We start from the raw sequence: 17,462 nt of genomic DNA, 5'->3' as shown, positions 1-17,462 counted from the left end.
CTCAAACTGACCACATTGGGATTTGAACGCACGTTCTGCTAGAAATATTAATCCCGACCTCTGGATTCATAGTCCAATAACATGACCACTAGACTGGAGGGAGATACGATTAAATAAAGAGTAGGGGCAAGACCAAATATAGCCCTGAAGAAGAGTCATATGGGCTGGAAACATTAACTCCCTTTTCACAGATGCTGTCAGGCCTGCTGAGTTTTTCCAGCATTTTCTGTTTTTATTTCAGACTTCCAGCGTCTGCTGCATTTTGCTTTTATCAAATATGGAGGAATAGCTTTTCAAGGCATGAGTAGATTCGGCTTAGCGCTTGCTCCATTCAGAATACCCAATTCATCAAGAGCATCAGTGGGGAGCTAGAGATGGTGTTAATCCCTTCCCAGCATTTACAGGACACCTACTGTCCATGTTAGGTGACTGCCTATGAAACTTGTGAAATGTTAACTTCTGAGACCCACCGAGCCATTTCCTCGAAAAGCATCCGAGGTCACTTTGGCACTGGGAACGTTTATCAGACCTGGTTGGGACTGAATGATGATCGACTTCTGCCCCCTTAATCTTCTGCACTCTGTCCTCATACCGATGGTTACAACCTGTACTCTCTGGTTGCTGAAGTGTGTAGATCACTAATATAACACTAAGACAGGGTGAAATGATCCCAAAAGCTTCGTAGACATTAGAAAGCTTACATTTTTTTTGCAACTCCAAAATATTAAGCTAATCTTGTGAGAGATCAAAACTGTAAAAACGACTACCTCTAGTGTCTGTTGCAAGTAGTTGAAGATATTTATTTCCAGGATGAGTTGTTCCCCTCTGGTTATAGAGTACGGGAGGTTCATTTCCAGGAAGAAAGACTTGAAAACTTCCAGCTGTTACATCAAAAAGAACAAACTAGTGTTAACACAGACACAGGGACATGGGCCATTGATGTGGTGATGAAAGACTCTGTCAAAGGCACCTTTCAAGTAATTTACAGTTAGCCCAGGCATGTAAAGTTTCAATGTGTTAATGAGTGGAGATTCACTCTGGTCTCTCTCTCTCTCTCTCTATTAGTGGAGATAGTTATAATAGCACTGACTTAGAAAAAATGAAATAGCGTGCATTAATGTAATGCCTTTGGGCTATCCCAAGGAGTTTTAAAATGAATAGATTACTTTGGTGCTGTATCCACACTTGCTAAATAGGGAAAAGCAATAGCCAATGTGCATTCAGCACGATCTTCCAAGCAGTGAAATGGTCTGTATTTGGTGATGCTAGTCAAGAGAGGAATGATGGCAAAGACGCCAGCTCTTCCTGCTGGTTTAATAATGCCATGGGATCTTATATCTTCAATACAGCCACACAGATGAGGCTCAGCATCCCATCCAAGCAATAACAGCTTCGTGTCTCTTTCCACTAATACACACAGACCAGAGGGAGTCTTCCCCTTCTGGATACAGCTGGCCATTCGGCCCATTGTGCCTGTACTGGCTCTCTGGTAGAGTGAACCAGATAGTCCCATTCCCCTGCTCTTTCCCCCATAGCTGTGCAATTTTTTTCTCCCCTTCAAGAATTTAAGCAGTTCTGCAGAGCTCCAGGAGTGTGCTTCAGTGGAATGAGCAGTCACCAATCATGAGGAAGTGTCAGGGTTAGAGGACGACAGAGAGCATGTAGGGATATGAGGCAGGAAGGTACAACTGAGTAAAACCAGGAAGCAATTTGAAAGCAAACAAGAACCACAAGAAATGTCTCCTTTTCGCACCCCACTCAGGACACAGTTTGAACAGCCTAGCTATTGTGATTTATTCTGCTGCCTTTTGTCGAAGGAGGGGAATGAAAGTCTGTACGTGTTATAAATAAATGAATGTGACGAACACATTCATGCAAAACACCTTGAGAATGGATATTTTCCTCCATACCCTTTTGTCTGGAGCCATCTAGTGGTTATCTCTGAACTTCACATTCTGCCCTTAAATAAGAAACTAAACATAAGAAAATAGCCCCTCAAGCCAATTCCACCATTCAATGAGATCATGACTGTCCTATGACCTAACTCCACATACCTGTCTTTGCCCATTAGCTCTTAGTATCTTTGATTAACAAAGATCAGTCAATCTTGCAATTAAAATAACAACTGATTTTGGAATTAACTGATGTTGACAGAAGAGGAGTTCAAAACTTCAACTAGCCTTCAAACTGTTTCACTCTGAAAGATCTGGCTCAAATGTTTAGACTATACCTGTCAGGGTGATTATAACAATTTTCATAATGTTATTGGAATTTATTGTAGAGTTAGCAGCTGGTCTGAAGGCTTTTATATAACACAAGGTAAGCTAGGTTTAAAATGTTTAGATAAACATAGGTGTAAAGGGAACATTTAAATTTTTAAATAAACCAGACTAGCCTGAATTCAAAAGAAGGAGTGAAATATTACACCTCACCAGAAGTTAAGAAACCATATGTTTATTTTCTCCCAAAGATTACTGGTAAAATTGGCCCTATGATAGACTTTATTATTAGAGAGGTAAAAGTCCAAAGACATAGTGAAACAATGGGAATTTGCATTCAAAGGGGAGAATATGTATAAAGGAGAGAAGCCTGTGTGTTAGGGCAGGTATTCTAAGATCCAACAAGTGTGAAAGATGCCTCCAGCATCTAAGCCTCAAGCTGCTGTCTACAAGGAACTAAAGCTGAGAAAACCTCACTTTCCAGGGTACTGTGTGTTACTTTGCCTGGGGCTTTTAAAATCCTATGTGTCTCACTGTGGCCTTAATGGAGGTGTAACTGGGGTTTGGATTAATCAGGAGATTTAGAAGTTAACATAGTAGTAATTTGTAGATCTATAAATGTGCTAAAAACCATTTCTCCTATTAATAAAGATTTAATTCAGTTTTGTAGGGAACCTATAAGACTTGGTGGCCTTCCTTTTACTGAATTTGAAGCCTGCATCTCGAAATAAATACAAATTGCAGAGATAGTTGTGGTAGCTGCTTCAAGTTTCCATCTGGGTTTTGGGTACCTTGGCATCTACCATCCACCGGCCATAACAATACCCCCTAAATCTCGATTGCCCAACCAGCAGAAATAGTTTCTCTCTATCTACCCTATCAGTTTCCCCTTAATATGTTGAAAACTTTGATCAAATCGACCCTTAATCTTCTAACTTCCAGGGAAAAGAACCATAGTTTTTAATCCTTTTAATTTAACCCTTGGTGTCCAGGTGCCTTTCCAATGTAAATGATCCAGTGCCCTAGGGAAAGTTATAACCAAAATTGCAACTAAGGAGGACCACAAGGCAACACCGATCAAACGTCGTGGGTTCGACAACACTGAGCGTGTTTAAATGAGTGAGTAGAAAGGTGAATGAGCACCTATGGTTATCGAGTTCTTTTGGAATGATAAAATTGAAGCAGTATATGATTAAGGGGAGTTTTCATTTCAACTCCATTAGGCGGGTAGGACAAGGGGTACACAGGCCGACATTTTTATCCCTTAGCAACCAGAGGGAAAACTGATCACGTTGATAAAATGGAGAGAGGATTAACGTACTTGCAATGGAAAGCTTCTTCTTAATTTTAAGATATAAGGTATAAAGCCTCTTTAGAAATCTCACCAGTACTGAGTATTTTGCCATTTAAAGCTGGAAGACGATGAATCCAGCCTTTCTTTTCCAATGCTGTCCTTAACTTGATGATTTGCCCTCAGATATAATTCCACAAACACGATCTATCTTCCAGCTTGTGCATAGTATATGTAAGGGAAAGGTTTGATTGGCTAACGTTTTATTGTTCACTCTCAGGGGCTTGGGAGTCACTGGAAAGGCAGGCAGTTATTCTCCTCCTCCAACCTCCTGAGGCAGTGATGGAGGAGGGCTTTCTTTTTGAACTGCTGCTGTGGTCCCTCTTGAAGGCAATGCAGAGTGTCAACACGTCCACCACAGCAGCCGGGAACATATTCCCAAAGCTCGCTACTCTCTGGCAAGAGAGATGGTCCAAAATTCAGTCTATTTCTACTCTTAGATGGTTTATGCATGGGTCTTCCCTAGTCTGTCACACTGAGATAACTGTCACTAGGCCATTGAAATAGATTGTTGAAACACAAGAGTTAGGAGCAGGCAAAAAGAAACCTTGCAGCCTGTTGAGTCTGCTCCGCCATTCAATATGATCATGGCCGATCTTGGGCTTCAACTCCGCTTTCCCACCCACTCCCCATATCCCTTGATTCCCCGAAAGTCCAAAGATCTGTCTATCTCAGCCTTAAATAGAGTCAACGATGGAGCATCCACAACCCTCTGGGGTAGCAAATCCCAAAGATTCACAACCCTCTGAGTGAAGGAGTTTCTCCTCATCTCAGCCCTGATCGGCCTCTAATCCTGAGACTGTAAGGCAGGGAACACTTACCTCAGCAGGTGTCATGGCCAACTGAAGCCCTTGGTTCTTGGAAATCGCAAAAGCACTGGCAATCCAGGTGGTGAGGGAATCTGGAACTGTTCTCTGCAAGGTAACTGTTGAGCTTGAACTAACCAAAAGCAAAGAGCATTAGAATAATGATCATAAAGTGTAGATATGACCTGCCTATCATTGGAAGTATTGATTCTACTGCCTGTAGAACATTAGATATTATAATTTAATCACCAAAAATAGCTGTGAACAATCTATTCTTTAGAATTATTGTCAAGGACAGTAGTTCCCCAATGAAGACAAACAACAGACAAAATCATGTTGATATAGCAATTCTCTCAGGGCATCCTAACCCACAGGAACTAGGAGCATTAGGAACAGGAGGAGGCTATTCAGCCCCTTGAACCTGCTCCACTAACCAATTAGATCATGGCTGATTTACACCCCAGCCCTACTTGCCCACATTTTTCCTTGACGGTGTTACCCATAAAAATCAACGGATCTCAGTCCTAAAGGGCTGGATTTCCATCTTTGAGGTGGGTAGCAGGAATTGGGAAATTTCCTGTCCTGGCACACCTACCTCAGGAAATAGTGCCTCGGATGACTCAATTTTTATTCCAGTGGGGCGGTGTGGGTGTGTGCTGGAGTCAGACCCTGAATTCAGATTGGAGGCGGCCAAAGGGGCTGGTTAACAGGCCCACCTCAGTGCTCTAGGGCATCGTCCCAGTTGTGTTGTTAAACACTAATCCCTCTAGGCCCTCACACCTACACCCCATCATATTCCTATCCACTCTCCATGCCATTTCCATGCCCCTCCAACCACCCTCAATGGACCCTCATAGCCTCCATGCGCCCTGACTCTACGAAAATCTGGCCCGAAAGCTCCAGGTGTCCTAGAATCCATAGCTCCCTGCAGGGAAGGTTTTCCAAACTTCTACTATCCTTTGGGTGAAAGAGTGCCTTCTTATTTTGCTCCTGAATAGCCTAAACTGTGATCTCTACCACCTAGAAGGACAAAGGCAGCAGATGCATGAGAACACCACCACCTGTAAGCCGCTCACCATCTTGACTTGAGCATATATCCTTCATCGTCAGTGAGTCAAACAGCATAATGGGGGTATCCCCACTGTTTACTTTCCCTTAAAGGCTGTTCAGCTCAAGTACTCCCTGTGGTAGCAAGTTCCACATTCTCACCACTTTCTGGGTAAAGAAGTTTCTCTTGAATTGCCTACTGGGTTTATTAGTGACCATCTTATATTGATGACCTCTGTTTTGGATTTCACCACTAGCAGAAACATCCCCTTTATGTTTATCCTATCAAACCTTTCAGTCTACCCTGGCATCATCTTTGTAGATCATTTTCCCCCTCCTCCATTGCTTCCAAATCCTTTTTATGATGTGGTGATCTGAATTCTGGAGAATGAACTCACTACTTTACTTGAAAGCATTCATGACCTTGATACAATTGACATTGAGCATCTACTGTTGTATCTGTGAGGTGGGCTTCCAGATATAAATGAAAATGGTTTTTTCCTGTATTTAGATTTTGCTGATCATTACCATTTATACCTCTGCCCCTCCCCCTGCAGCTTACACCAAAAATACATCATCATTGGGTTAAATTCCAGGAACTCCTGAACATCATGACAGGAGCGTGGCTGCATGAAGACTCCAGTGATTCAAGAAGGTTCACCACCATCCATTCAAGGGCACCTAGACATGAACAATAAATGCTGACTCTGCAAGAATGTCCACATCCCCAGAATGAGTTTTTTTTTAAACAAGTCAAGCCACTCACAACTACATGATTGTGATTAGTATTCCTGCAATTTAAGCTACCCAACCATTCAAACAATTCAGATTTCACTTCTGCGATTTTCACCCTCTTTACAGAAGAGTGGGTGTTCAGTGCTGGAAAAATGAACATTTTTTAAAATATTTATTCTTTCCGGGGATGTAGGCATCACTGGCAAGGGCAGCATTTATTACCCATCCCTAATTGCCCTTGAGAAGTTGGTGGTGTGATGCCTTCTTGAACCGCTGCAGTTCACCCACAGTGCTCTCAGGGATGGAGTTCCAGGATTTTGACTCAACAACAGTAATGGAATGGGAATATGGTTCCAAGTCTGGATGGTGTGTGACTTGAAGGGTACCTGCAGGTGCTACTGTCAAAGGGCCCTTGTTGCTGCACTGCATCAATAAGATGATACACACTGCTGCCACTGTGCATTGATAGCGGAGGAATAAAGTGCTAGATGGGGTGCCATAAAATAGGCTGCTTTGTCCTGGATGGTGTCAAACTCCATAAGTGTTGTTAGAGCTACACTCATCCAGGTAAGTGGAGATTATTCCATCACACTCCTGACTTGTGCCTTGGAGATGGTGGACAGGCTTTGGGGAGTCAGGGGGTGAGTGACTTGCCGCAGAGTTCCTAGCCTCTGACCTGCTCTTGCATTCACAGTATTTATATGACAGTTCCAATTCAGTTTCTGGTCAATGGTAAACTTCAACTTTGCTCGGACTCTTTGATGCCACAATCTGTCAAATGCTACCTTGATGTTAAGGGCAGTCACCTCATCTCATCTCTTGAGTTCAACTCTTTTGTCCATGTTTGAACCAAGGCTGTCTAATTCAACATTTCTCTAATTCGGGTTCCTACTGTCAGGTGCTGAGGGTATGGTGCTCAGTGCTGTTCTTGGAAGTCCTACCCAGTAAACATGTCCAACCATATCCAGGTCTCTGGAAAATACATTCTGACTTTATGTTCTTCTTGGTTTTGCTTATCCGAAGAGCTCGTGATCTTATAGTCAACTTCGGCCATCATCTGGGGTATGTCTGTGAAGATAGATTCATTAGGTTAACAAAGCTCACTGTACACATTGTTCAGTATTTATGGTAATGCAGCACAGCAAAGCTAGCATGAAATTCTCACCTATAAAACCTGTTACAGTCAGGAAGCCGGGGTGGGGGGTGGGTGGGGGGGGGGGGTTAATTTAAATAGCCCTGATTCCTCTTCTCACCAACTGTCTGAAAACAGAAAGGTGTTTTGATTTTGATTTCCCCCTTTATAAGCAGTGGCGTATTTCCCAACCCCTAGGTTTCCACGTGATCCAATTTCTATTAATAATCCCACATCAGACTTGAGATAGGATGAACTCAATGGGATTAGCTTATTTGCACACACTCAGACACAGGAGGAGGGTTGCAACATAGACCCCTGTGCATTCGTACAGTAAAAGAGGGAGATAGAGAAAGAAAGATTTACAGGACAAGGACCACAGAATAAAGAACGATTGTTTCAGGTGTGTCCAGAATCCAGAATCAAAGTCCAATGGTGTACTCCTTCACTGAGGTCGGCAGGGTGAAAACTGATGTTGGATAATTCACTTTTCCAGTAGCGATGACTTCCACAATGAGATAGGCACGCAGAGATGGATCAGTCTTATAGGTATAAAAACAAAAAACTGCGGATGCTGGAAATCCAAAACAAAAACGGAATTACCTGGAAAAACTCAGCAGGTCTGGCAGCATCGACGGAGAAGAAAAGAGTTGACGTTTCGAGTCCTCATGACCCTTCAACAGAACTGGTTCAATAGTTCTGTTGAAGGGTCATGAGGACTTGAAACGTCAACTCTTTTCTTCTCCGTCTATGCTGCCAGACCTGCTGAGTTTTTCCAGGTAATTCTGTTTTTGTTTCAGTCTTATAGGTGATGGCTTAGAGGTTCAGAAGTTCCAGTAGAAACACTGTAGATGGGGACAGGCATTCAACCCTGGACAGAGCCTCTTTTCAAAGCTGTTCCTTGGCAGCTGGAAGGTGGCAGACTGATTTGCAGTACAGCAAACTGGTTCTCCCAGCTAGTGGGAGGGGGGAAAGGGGGGTCATGCCACATGGATCCCACTTCTTCATCTTGACTTTGACAAAGGGTGTATATTCCTTTGTCCGAGTTGCGAAGGTTTTTAATGTTCCAACTATTAAGAAGTTGAAAGAAAGGTTGCAGGATCCTTTATCCTAGCAGACTAGTAGGCTCCAGTGGCCAGGGCTGGCTTATGGAATGTCGATGGCCTTTGTATAATTCCCTTTGAATTTAGGCTCTGCGGCTCACATTATTATGCATTACGCAGGGTTATTAAAATCTCTTCAGAGTTACTGAGGTGCAAATTTCTTTGATACTGCCAGATTAGCTCTTATTGTTTGCAAGTGACTGGTAGACATGGTTTCAGTCATTTTAGAAGGTCATTGTCCAGTTTTGAAATTTTAGCCATGAGAGCAGAGTTACATCTCAGGTGGTCTTTGCCCGGTAAATATTTCTTTCTCTGTCCCCCTCTTTTACTGTACGAATGCACAGGGGGCTACGTTGCAACCCTCCCCTCGTGTTTGAGCGTGGGCAGATAAACTAATCCTGTTGAGTTCTGGCTTTAAGCGTCCTCCCCCACCCTCCCTTAAGGCCTGGTGGCCTCCGGACCTTCCTCCTTCCCCCGCTTCTCCCCCCGAGACCTGATCTTCCCCCTTTGCTTAGGAAATTCTGCTGATATTTTAATATGCAAACTCCATTTAAAATTTCCATTTATTCAAATAGTGTGTAAAAGCATTTTGTAATTATCTGTTACAGTCCCCATGACAACTTTCATGGTATTTTCAGCACAGAAACCTGCCATTCGGCCCAACTGGTCTATGCTGGTATTTATATCCCACACATGCCTCCTCCCACCCTGCTTCATACCCTGCTATTCCGTTTTCCCTCGTGTATATACCTGTTGGTCAGAACACTAGAAGAACTCCCCTGTTCGTCTCAAAATGCTACCTTTTATGTCCAGTCAAGAGGAGGACCTCAGGCTAACATCACACCTGAAATGTTGTACAGAATCTGACAGCGCAAAGGGAGAGTCAAAAGCAATAAAATACATTCTGGCTGGAAATTGTTTGAATAGGTCATATCTAGGTGCAGCTGGCCTGACAAGGGAAAAACTTCCCCCATGAGTTATTTTCCAAATATATTAAAACACAAAACTAAATCATCATCAAATTGAAACTGGGTGAAACAAGAAAGTTGTATTCAGCTCATTCCTGCACAATGCACAGCCAATACTAACCTCAGTTCCCTCTACGTTATGCTTACTCTCCTAACACAGGGGAGAAGCTACAGAAAAGCATCTAAAGGCCAAATATTTCAACTATCTTTTAAAAACTCAATATTATTTTTTCGGATGAGGAGAGAATCTGTATTTCCGCAACTCATTCGCATTATTTACACAACCAGACGGTTGTGTTAATATCCACTTCTTGTCCAGAGCATTCAAATAAAAAGGTTAATGACTGTTGAAGTAGGTTACACTGTTAGATTGATGCATTTACCAGTGCTGTACCAAAGGGAATTAAACACCACAAACTGACTTATTGAATTCATTGTATAAAAGTTGTTTATTATGCAAATGATAAGGCCAAAACCCTTCAAAAGAATTACTTTAAAAATGAAATACTTCCTTTATAAAACACAAATACGAATAAACTAATTTCATTCCACGGGGGTTGGTTAGCTAGCTAGCTAGCCAGTTAGCATGTGGTTCAGAACGATGTCAACAATAGGCAGCTCAATCCCAATTCTGGCTGAGGTAGACTTGGGGCCTGCCTCCTCAACTTGCCCTGTCGCATAAATCATGGCATAAACTGTGGTTCAGCAACCCTCAAATAATCGAAGATGCTACCTGGAGAAGAAGGATCTCATTCCACAGCTCGATGACCTATATTGTTCCCAATTCAGTAATGCCACAAATGTAAAATTCCCATTGTTGTGTTGGAGTCCATCCATGGCCTCACCGCTACCTGTCCCTTTGACCTCCTTCATGAGATACCTGCACTTCCCCCAACTCAGGCTTCTTGCGTATGCTTGATTTCCATCTCTCCACCATTGGCAGCCTTGCCTTCATGTTTCAAGGCCCCAAGTTTTGGAATTCCCCCCCCTCCCCATACCCCCACTAAACCCCTCCATTTCTCTGATCCCCTGATTTAAGACACTCCTTAAATCCAACATCTTTGACCAAGTCTTTGGTCACCTCTAATATCTCTTTATGTAGCTTGGGATCAAATTGTAATCCTTTTTTATTTTTTATTTTCTCATGGGATGGGATGCCAGCATTTGTTGTCCATGCCTAACTGCCTTTGAACTGAGTGGATTGCTAGGCCATTAGCAAGATTTCCTTCCCTAAAGGACATTAGTGAAGCAGATGGGTTTTTACAAACACCATGGCCACTGTGACCATTACCAAGACTAGTCTTCAACTCCAGATTTATTAATTGAATTTAAATTTGAACCCAAATGCCCAGAGAATTAGCCTGGGCCTCTGAATTACTATGCTGAAGAATGGTCATACAGATTCGAAACGTTAACTCTGTTTCTCTCTCCACAGGCGCTGTCAGAGCTGCTGAGCTTTTCCAACATTTTCCCGTTTTTATTTCAGATTTCCAGCATCCGCGGTATTTGCTTTTATCTCTGGATCACCAGCCCATTGACATTACCGCTACGCCACCATCTCCTTCTGGTTTGGTGAAGGGCTTTGAGACATTTTGTCTTTGTTAAAAGCACTTACATAAACACATGCTGTTGTTACAGTAAAACCAACTCACCCTGAGTATGTTTCTTAGTGAGACCATTGGTGAAGACCAGTTCCACCCACAGAGTCTGAGGTAAAATGCATAGGTCAATAGTCCGAACTGGCTCCTAATTTGTCAATCTCACTTAGGGATATTTGTCAGACAATGGAAAAATGCCACATAGGTGTTGAGGTGGGTGCTGATCTCAGGTTATGCCTGAGATCTATGGGACTGGAACAGGGTTTTGCCCCATATCTAACTGTGCCGTACACCACTGGAGCACATTTAGACAAAATAAGAACAACGACAGTTAACCAAAGAAGCAACCGTTAGGAGATAAGGGTTGCAGAGGTAGGTTTTAAGGAGCATCTCAAAGGAGGAGCGAGAGGAGGAGATGTTTAGGGAGGGCCTTCCAGAGCTTAGAGTTTGATGGATTTAGACACAGCTGCCAAGGACAGAGTGAAGGAAATTGGGGATGCATACTAGGCCAGAATTTGAGGAGTGCAAAGATCTCTCGGAGGGCATGGAATTTCTTTCTCAGTGGTGTTTATTGGGCGCAGTATAAAATGAGCAACTAATGAAAGATCAGTTTGATTGGCTGTGCGCAGAAAAGCAACAACACATCCTTTCTTGGATATCTTTGAGTACACTTTTAAATAAAGCTCTGTTTCCCAACAAACTGGGTTTTCTCTGAAAGGTTTCAATATTCATACTTACAGAGCAGCTCAATGTATGGAATAGAAGCATCTGTTAACACGATTAAACCATTGTCCTATTAATGAAAGGTCAGAGAAGGTTTCAGTTAGTATTTTTATTGTTGTGAATTTTGTAATCTTCTAGGTAAGGAACGTGAATGTTTGGAGAGTAAAATAACCCTCAAATTTCACTGATCCCATCCTTGGTGGTGCAAAGCTTTCCACAATCCACCATGATCCTCCATAGCCTTCCAACCCTCACCGTATCCTGCTTCCCACTACACTCTCCCCACTTCCTCCTCAATGTCTCCACACCGTCCCCACCCGAACCACCACTCCCCATACTCTCACCACACCCTCCACACCTTCCCTACACCCTCCTTACCCTCTCCTCATAGCCTCCCCACTCTCACCATGCCCTCCCCTCCCACTCCACACCATCCCCACTCTCCCCAACCCCTTCCCATAATGTCCCCACTCTCCACAATCCACTCCACTCTCCCTCACTCTCCCCAACCCCTTCCCATAACATCCCCACTCTCCCCACACCCTCCCCACTCTTCCCCCACCTTCCCAACTCCCCCCACACTCTCCCCACGCCCTACCCACTGTAACCACTCTCCCCACCCTTCTCACATCCTCCCCGCACCCTCCTCATGTCCTCCCTGCCTCATTCTGGGCCCTCCCTCGCTCCTCCCCACAGTCCACCCCATCCGCCTCTCCATGACCCTCCATACCCTCCTTATATACCTCTGTACCCTTCTTATACACCTCCATACACTCCCTGAAACTGTCTTCACTCCCCTCCACACCTGAAATACGTTGAAATCGGGATACCATCCATTAGCAGATGCTATGTTGTCTTTAGCAGCACCTTTTAACTCCTGAATAATCTGCAATTCAAAGGGAACAGAGATGTATATTATCATCATAGCCCATTCCTCATTAAAGAATAAATTCACTTTGCACTTCTGTCCGTACAGCTGCTCCTCGATCTTCTTCAGTCATACTCCTTCTGGCCACTAGGAGGTCCACAGCAACCTGAGACCACACACTCTGACATCCTGACCCCTTCTACAAAGGAAGATCCCATCCTCGAAGGTCAGTTGGCCGAGTCTCAGCTTTGGATGTTGCCCACCTTGTGTTTTGCCTCATGTAATTTTGCCTCATCAAACACATCTCCCCATTTCAGAATTCCAAAGGGAGTGTTGCCTCCAGATACCCTGGTCCACTCCTTAGTCACCCCCAACAGCCCCTCCCTTCCCTATGGCATCTTTGCATGCAAACGCAGGAGAGGCAACACCTATACTTTCACCTCCACCTTTCTCACCGTCCAAGGCCCCAAACATTCCTTCCAGATGAAACAGTGGTTTATTTGTACCCCTTTCAATTTAGTCTACTGTATTCACTGTTTACAACTTGGTCTCCTCTACACTGGGGAGATCAAATGCAGACTGGGCGGCCGCTTTGGGGGACCCCTCCGTTCAGTCTGCAAGCGTGACCCTGAGCTTCCTGTCACTTGTCATTTGAATTCTCCACTTTGCTCCCACTCTGACCTCCCTGTCCTTGGCCTGCTGCAATGTTCCAATGAAGCTCAAGGTCAGCTTGAGGAACAACACCTCATCTTTCGTCTCGGCATTCTGCAGCCTTCTGGACTGAACACAAAATTCAACAATTTTTGACAATAACATCTGGCTCCATCTTGTTCTATGTGTTTTTTTTCGGGGGGTGGGAGGTGGTGTTGCTGGTTTGTTTCTTTCTTTACCCCTTCAAGCTGCATTTCAGGTGGCTGCTGTGTAGCTATCCCCACTTCATCTGGACACAGCCTTTTGTTTCTTTACTCCACCCATCACCACTCTCTTTGTCTGTTGCATCATGAAACCTTTTGTTCGTTAATCCCTCCGCCCTATCACCGAGCTTCCCTTTGTTCTTCCTGCTGCCCCCTCCCCTTCCACTGGCTTAGAAACTCCTGCATTTCTATATCTTCCTTCAGTTCTTTCAAATTACTTTGCTGTGCATTAATTTCATTCTGATTTGATCACTCAAGAGTCATTTTTATAACGTAGCTTGCTAAGTACCCCCAGCTGCTCTCAGTCTTAGTCGCTCGTACATTATAAGAGCAGGAGAAGACCATTCAGCCCCTTAAGCCTGTTCCGAAATTCAATTAGATCAGGGCTGATCTGCATCATAACTCCACTTATCCATCTTCGTTCTATAACCTTTGCTAGCCGTGCATAACAGAAAAAACTATCACTCTCAAGTTAGGCAATTTTAAATTAACTCCCATCCTCAACAGCTCTTTGGGGGAGAGAGTCCCACTGTCCTTCACTGTCGCCGGGTCAAAATCCTGGGACTCCCTCCCTAACAGCACTGTGGGTGGACCTACACCACATGGACTGCAGCGGTTCAAGGAGGCAGCTCAGCACCCCCTTCTCAAGGGCAACTAGAGATGGGCAATAAATGCTGGGCCCAGCCAGCGAAGCCTACATCCCATGAATGAATGAAGAAAAATTCCCCTTTGTGTGAAGATGTGCTTCCTGACATCACCCTCGAATGGTCTGGCTCTAATATTAAGATTTTGCAACATGTTTGGCTGTGTTAATGGTGATACCATACCATGTGGCTTCTTAGCATTTGTACAGGTACAACGCTTGCTCCACTTTTTAGGCAAACCTGTATTAACCTACAACAATCATTGTAAACTGCCTGTTCTTTTGCACTTGAAGGCTCTTGCAGATGAAGATATGTTTCTCCATAATTACTAGTCATTGTTTTGTGGTTTTCATGGAAAAATAAACAGGATAGTGGAAGGCGATTTCCAAAAACACTGAAGAGAATCCCATCCAGTAAAAAAAAGGAAATGGGACTTATTCTGAAAACCCTGACCTGTAACCCAGAACTGAATAGTGATTTCCTGTTTCAGGTAAATTGACTGCAGAAAGGCTAATAGTTATTGCTAAGTTATTGCTTAGCCTCTGTCAAATATTTGTAGATCACAGCAATCAAGTTTCTCGAAGTTATTTTAATCAGCACTTACCATTGCCTCTGTGAGGTCATTCCCTCCCTTGAGGAGTTGAACACCCTTGTCCACCACTAAGACCCCAATAAAGGACTGGTCTTCACTGGTGGATACACTGAGTGAGACATTATCAGCTGGCTTGACTTGATCCTTGCTCCAGGACAATGAGACCTGTACCGATTGAAATAATCGTTACAGTATCAGTGAGAACAATTTGCATTTATCTATCACCTTTAATGTAGATGGAGGTCTTGTTTTGCAGTGGGTAGTGTCCCTGCCTCTGAGCCAAAAGCTCCAGGACTTGTAGCTACGGAAGGTGTGTTCATAACCTGGCCAACAGATTGATTGTCAACCTGCAAATCCTTCCACACCTGTGACAGGCAAGAGGGCTGGGTGAGACTCTTGGTCAGTCGTGCTTGATGTGAAGTGACACCTCTCAAGCGATAGCCTCTGGCAACAGTCTAGTGACCTGTTCCAGGGAAAACTAGCCATGAAAACAATCGTAAGCACGTTCTTCATCTGCCTCAAGCATCTCTGGCTGTGCAAAGTCTCATAAGTATTTAATGTAATTAAATGCTAGAAAGACAACTGAGATGGTCTGGGCACATTTCAAGAATGGAAACAGTTGGAATATCTTTCACAGCCTGGACCCACAGAGATATGGGGAACGCAAAGCTGGTGAAGTGCTGCTTAGACAATGTCCCGGGTGACTTGTCGTGGGATGGGATACAGGTAACTGAAGTGACCAGATTAGCTGAGAACTAACCAGCAGTAGAGTCGCAGCTGAGCTGAGGGACAATGACTGCTGTCCAGCTCCCGAGAATAAGTTTAAGCATAAATCAAATGTCTCACCTTATTTGCAAAGATGCCTTCCACATTCAGATCCAAAGCATCGCTAACAATCTGACCATCTTCTGTAATATAGTAGGCAATGAGGCTGGCCGAAGGTGCCCAAGAAAGTTCCGGCGTCAGTTCAACTGTGGTGAGCTGACTTTTGCCTGCGAATACCACCTGCCCTCTTGATACCACCTGAGGGAGCAGGCAGGAAAAGCGCAGGTAGAAAGGCTTACCCTCAATACACTTCAGGCTCAAGATTACAAAGGGGCTGACAAAGGTTTATCTGCATTCCATCAATTTACAACTCACGCCAAATGTTTTATAATTCAGCACTAAACAACAGGAGGTCCTTGAAATTCCTCTTGGAGTTCCACTGCCTCCTGGAAATAAATCGGTCAGGAAATGAATGGGACAGGGGGCAAAGCAGTGCAATTTCTGGGAGCTTGCTGAAGGGCAGAATTACCACCTGGCTCATTTCTGAAGCCAGCGTGGATGGAGGAGCCAGTGGGGTTAGAGATTTCCCTAAATCAGGAATTGCTAATTCTCAGGCTGCAGGGAGACCCCAGTGCAGCAACAACAACTTGCATTCATCTAGCACCTTTAACGAAGAACGCAACAAGCTCTCACTCACTCACTCACTTTTCCAAAACCACTTCAACTAATTCATGATCGCAGGGAGTCACAGCCTATCCGATAGGCAATGGGCACTAGGCGGGGTACACCCAAGACAGGATGCCAGTCCATCACAGGGCATGCACACACACACACACACACACACACACACACACACACACACACAGAGGGACAATTTAACCGTAAACCAATCCACCTAAGCAGCACGTCTTTGGATGGTGGGAGGAAACTGGAGCAGCCGGCGGAAACCCACACAGACACGGGGAGAACGTGCAAACAGACAGACACCCGAGGTCAGGATCGAGCCCGGGCCCCTGGAACAAGTTCTGATGTAATTCAAAAAAGTTGCAAAGCTTGAACATATTCCTCTTGTTTGCAGAGAATGAGTCCTTGAGTGTGAATGTATGTCATTTCCAGGAAGCTTAAATAAACCACATTATTAGCTCAACTAAATATCTTAAATTGGTCGTTAGTGTAACTATTAACACATTTGGGATTGTTCAGCAAGTGCTACCCGATCGCGGGTTCACATCAAACAGTAGACTTTATGTTTTGGGTTTTTCAAGCCCGGGCTGGTTGAGTATGGTCTATGCTCTGCATAATTCTGAACAACCAAAAGGTTATCTAACTTTCACACTTCGACTAACATCACCAAATTTAGATTATTCAGGTATTTACCACATCATTGTCAATGGTCACCATGTTTGTTAACATAATGCACATTGACAATATTTATTGACTACTGAGATCTCCCTAAGAGGTGTGATACCTTGCTGCATAAATAGATCTTCCCTTTAAATTCTAAATTACTGATGCAATCACCTGGTAGTTGGTTTCGTTCAATACTTCTGAACTTTCAATGGCAAATTCAAATGGCAGCCCCACCTAGAAATAAATGAAGTCCATTAACACACTTTAAAATTAAGATGCAGAGATTAACTGGATGAATTTCTCTCCAATGATTATGGTTAGGAATATTACCTTGACAAGAGAACTCTCCATTTGAAGCTGGATGAATGGTGTCCTGGACAAATGGACATTACTGTTCACTGAAATATATTTCGTCATTTTCTCAAATGTAATCTGTTGGGAATTTCAACACCACAGTCAGTCACAATGTGTACAGGTTCTACCTGTGTCTAAAGCCCCAAATTCTACTGACGCCATTTGATTCTTTACTGAATGAATTAATGAACTGACCAGTGTGGAGGATATTACATCAGACAATCCTTGGCTTGAAATTGTCTAGTTTAGGACTGAAGAATGCACAATATGGAGTGTTAGCTTCTAACAGCTTC

General features: G+C 43.7%; 1 protein-coding gene across 1 annotated transcript in view; it reads right to left on the bottom strand.

Annotated features, from left to right (window-relative positions):
* Positions 1 to 17,462, bottom strand: part of cd109 (CD109 molecule) — a 109,378-nt gene that overhangs the window by 62,187 nt on the left and 29,729 nt on the right. Inside the window, exons 12-20 of the mRNA XM_041207702.1 lie at positions 17,146 to 17,247; positions 16,987 to 17,049; positions 15,547 to 15,723; positions 14,713 to 14,865; positions 12,488 to 12,568; positions 11,698 to 11,752; positions 7,100 to 7,226; positions 4,392 to 4,509; positions 768 to 881 (exon numbers count right to left, since the gene is read on the bottom strand). Coding sequence (XP_041063636.1) covers positions 768 to 881; positions 4,392 to 4,509; positions 7,100 to 7,226; positions 11,698 to 11,752; positions 12,488 to 12,568; positions 14,713 to 14,865; positions 15,547 to 15,723; positions 16,987 to 17,049; positions 17,146 to 17,247 — 990 coding nt within the window. The remainder of the gene's footprint in view (positions 1 to 767; positions 882 to 4,391; positions 4,510 to 7,099; positions 7,227 to 11,697; positions 11,753 to 12,487; positions 12,569 to 14,712; positions 14,866 to 15,546; positions 15,724 to 16,986; positions 17,050 to 17,145; positions 17,248 to 17,462) is intronic.

The sequence above is a fragment of the Carcharodon carcharias genome, chromosome 2, assembly GCF_017639515.1.
Source record: "Carcharodon carcharias isolate sCarCar2 chromosome 2, sCarCar2.pri, whole genome shotgun sequence".
NCBI classification, from domain to species: Eukaryota; Metazoa; Chordata; class Chondrichthyes; order Lamniformes; family Lamnidae; genus Carcharodon; species Carcharodon carcharias.
Note: the sequence above shows the minus strand (reverse complement) of the source record. Positions and strands in the feature narration are given on the sequence as shown.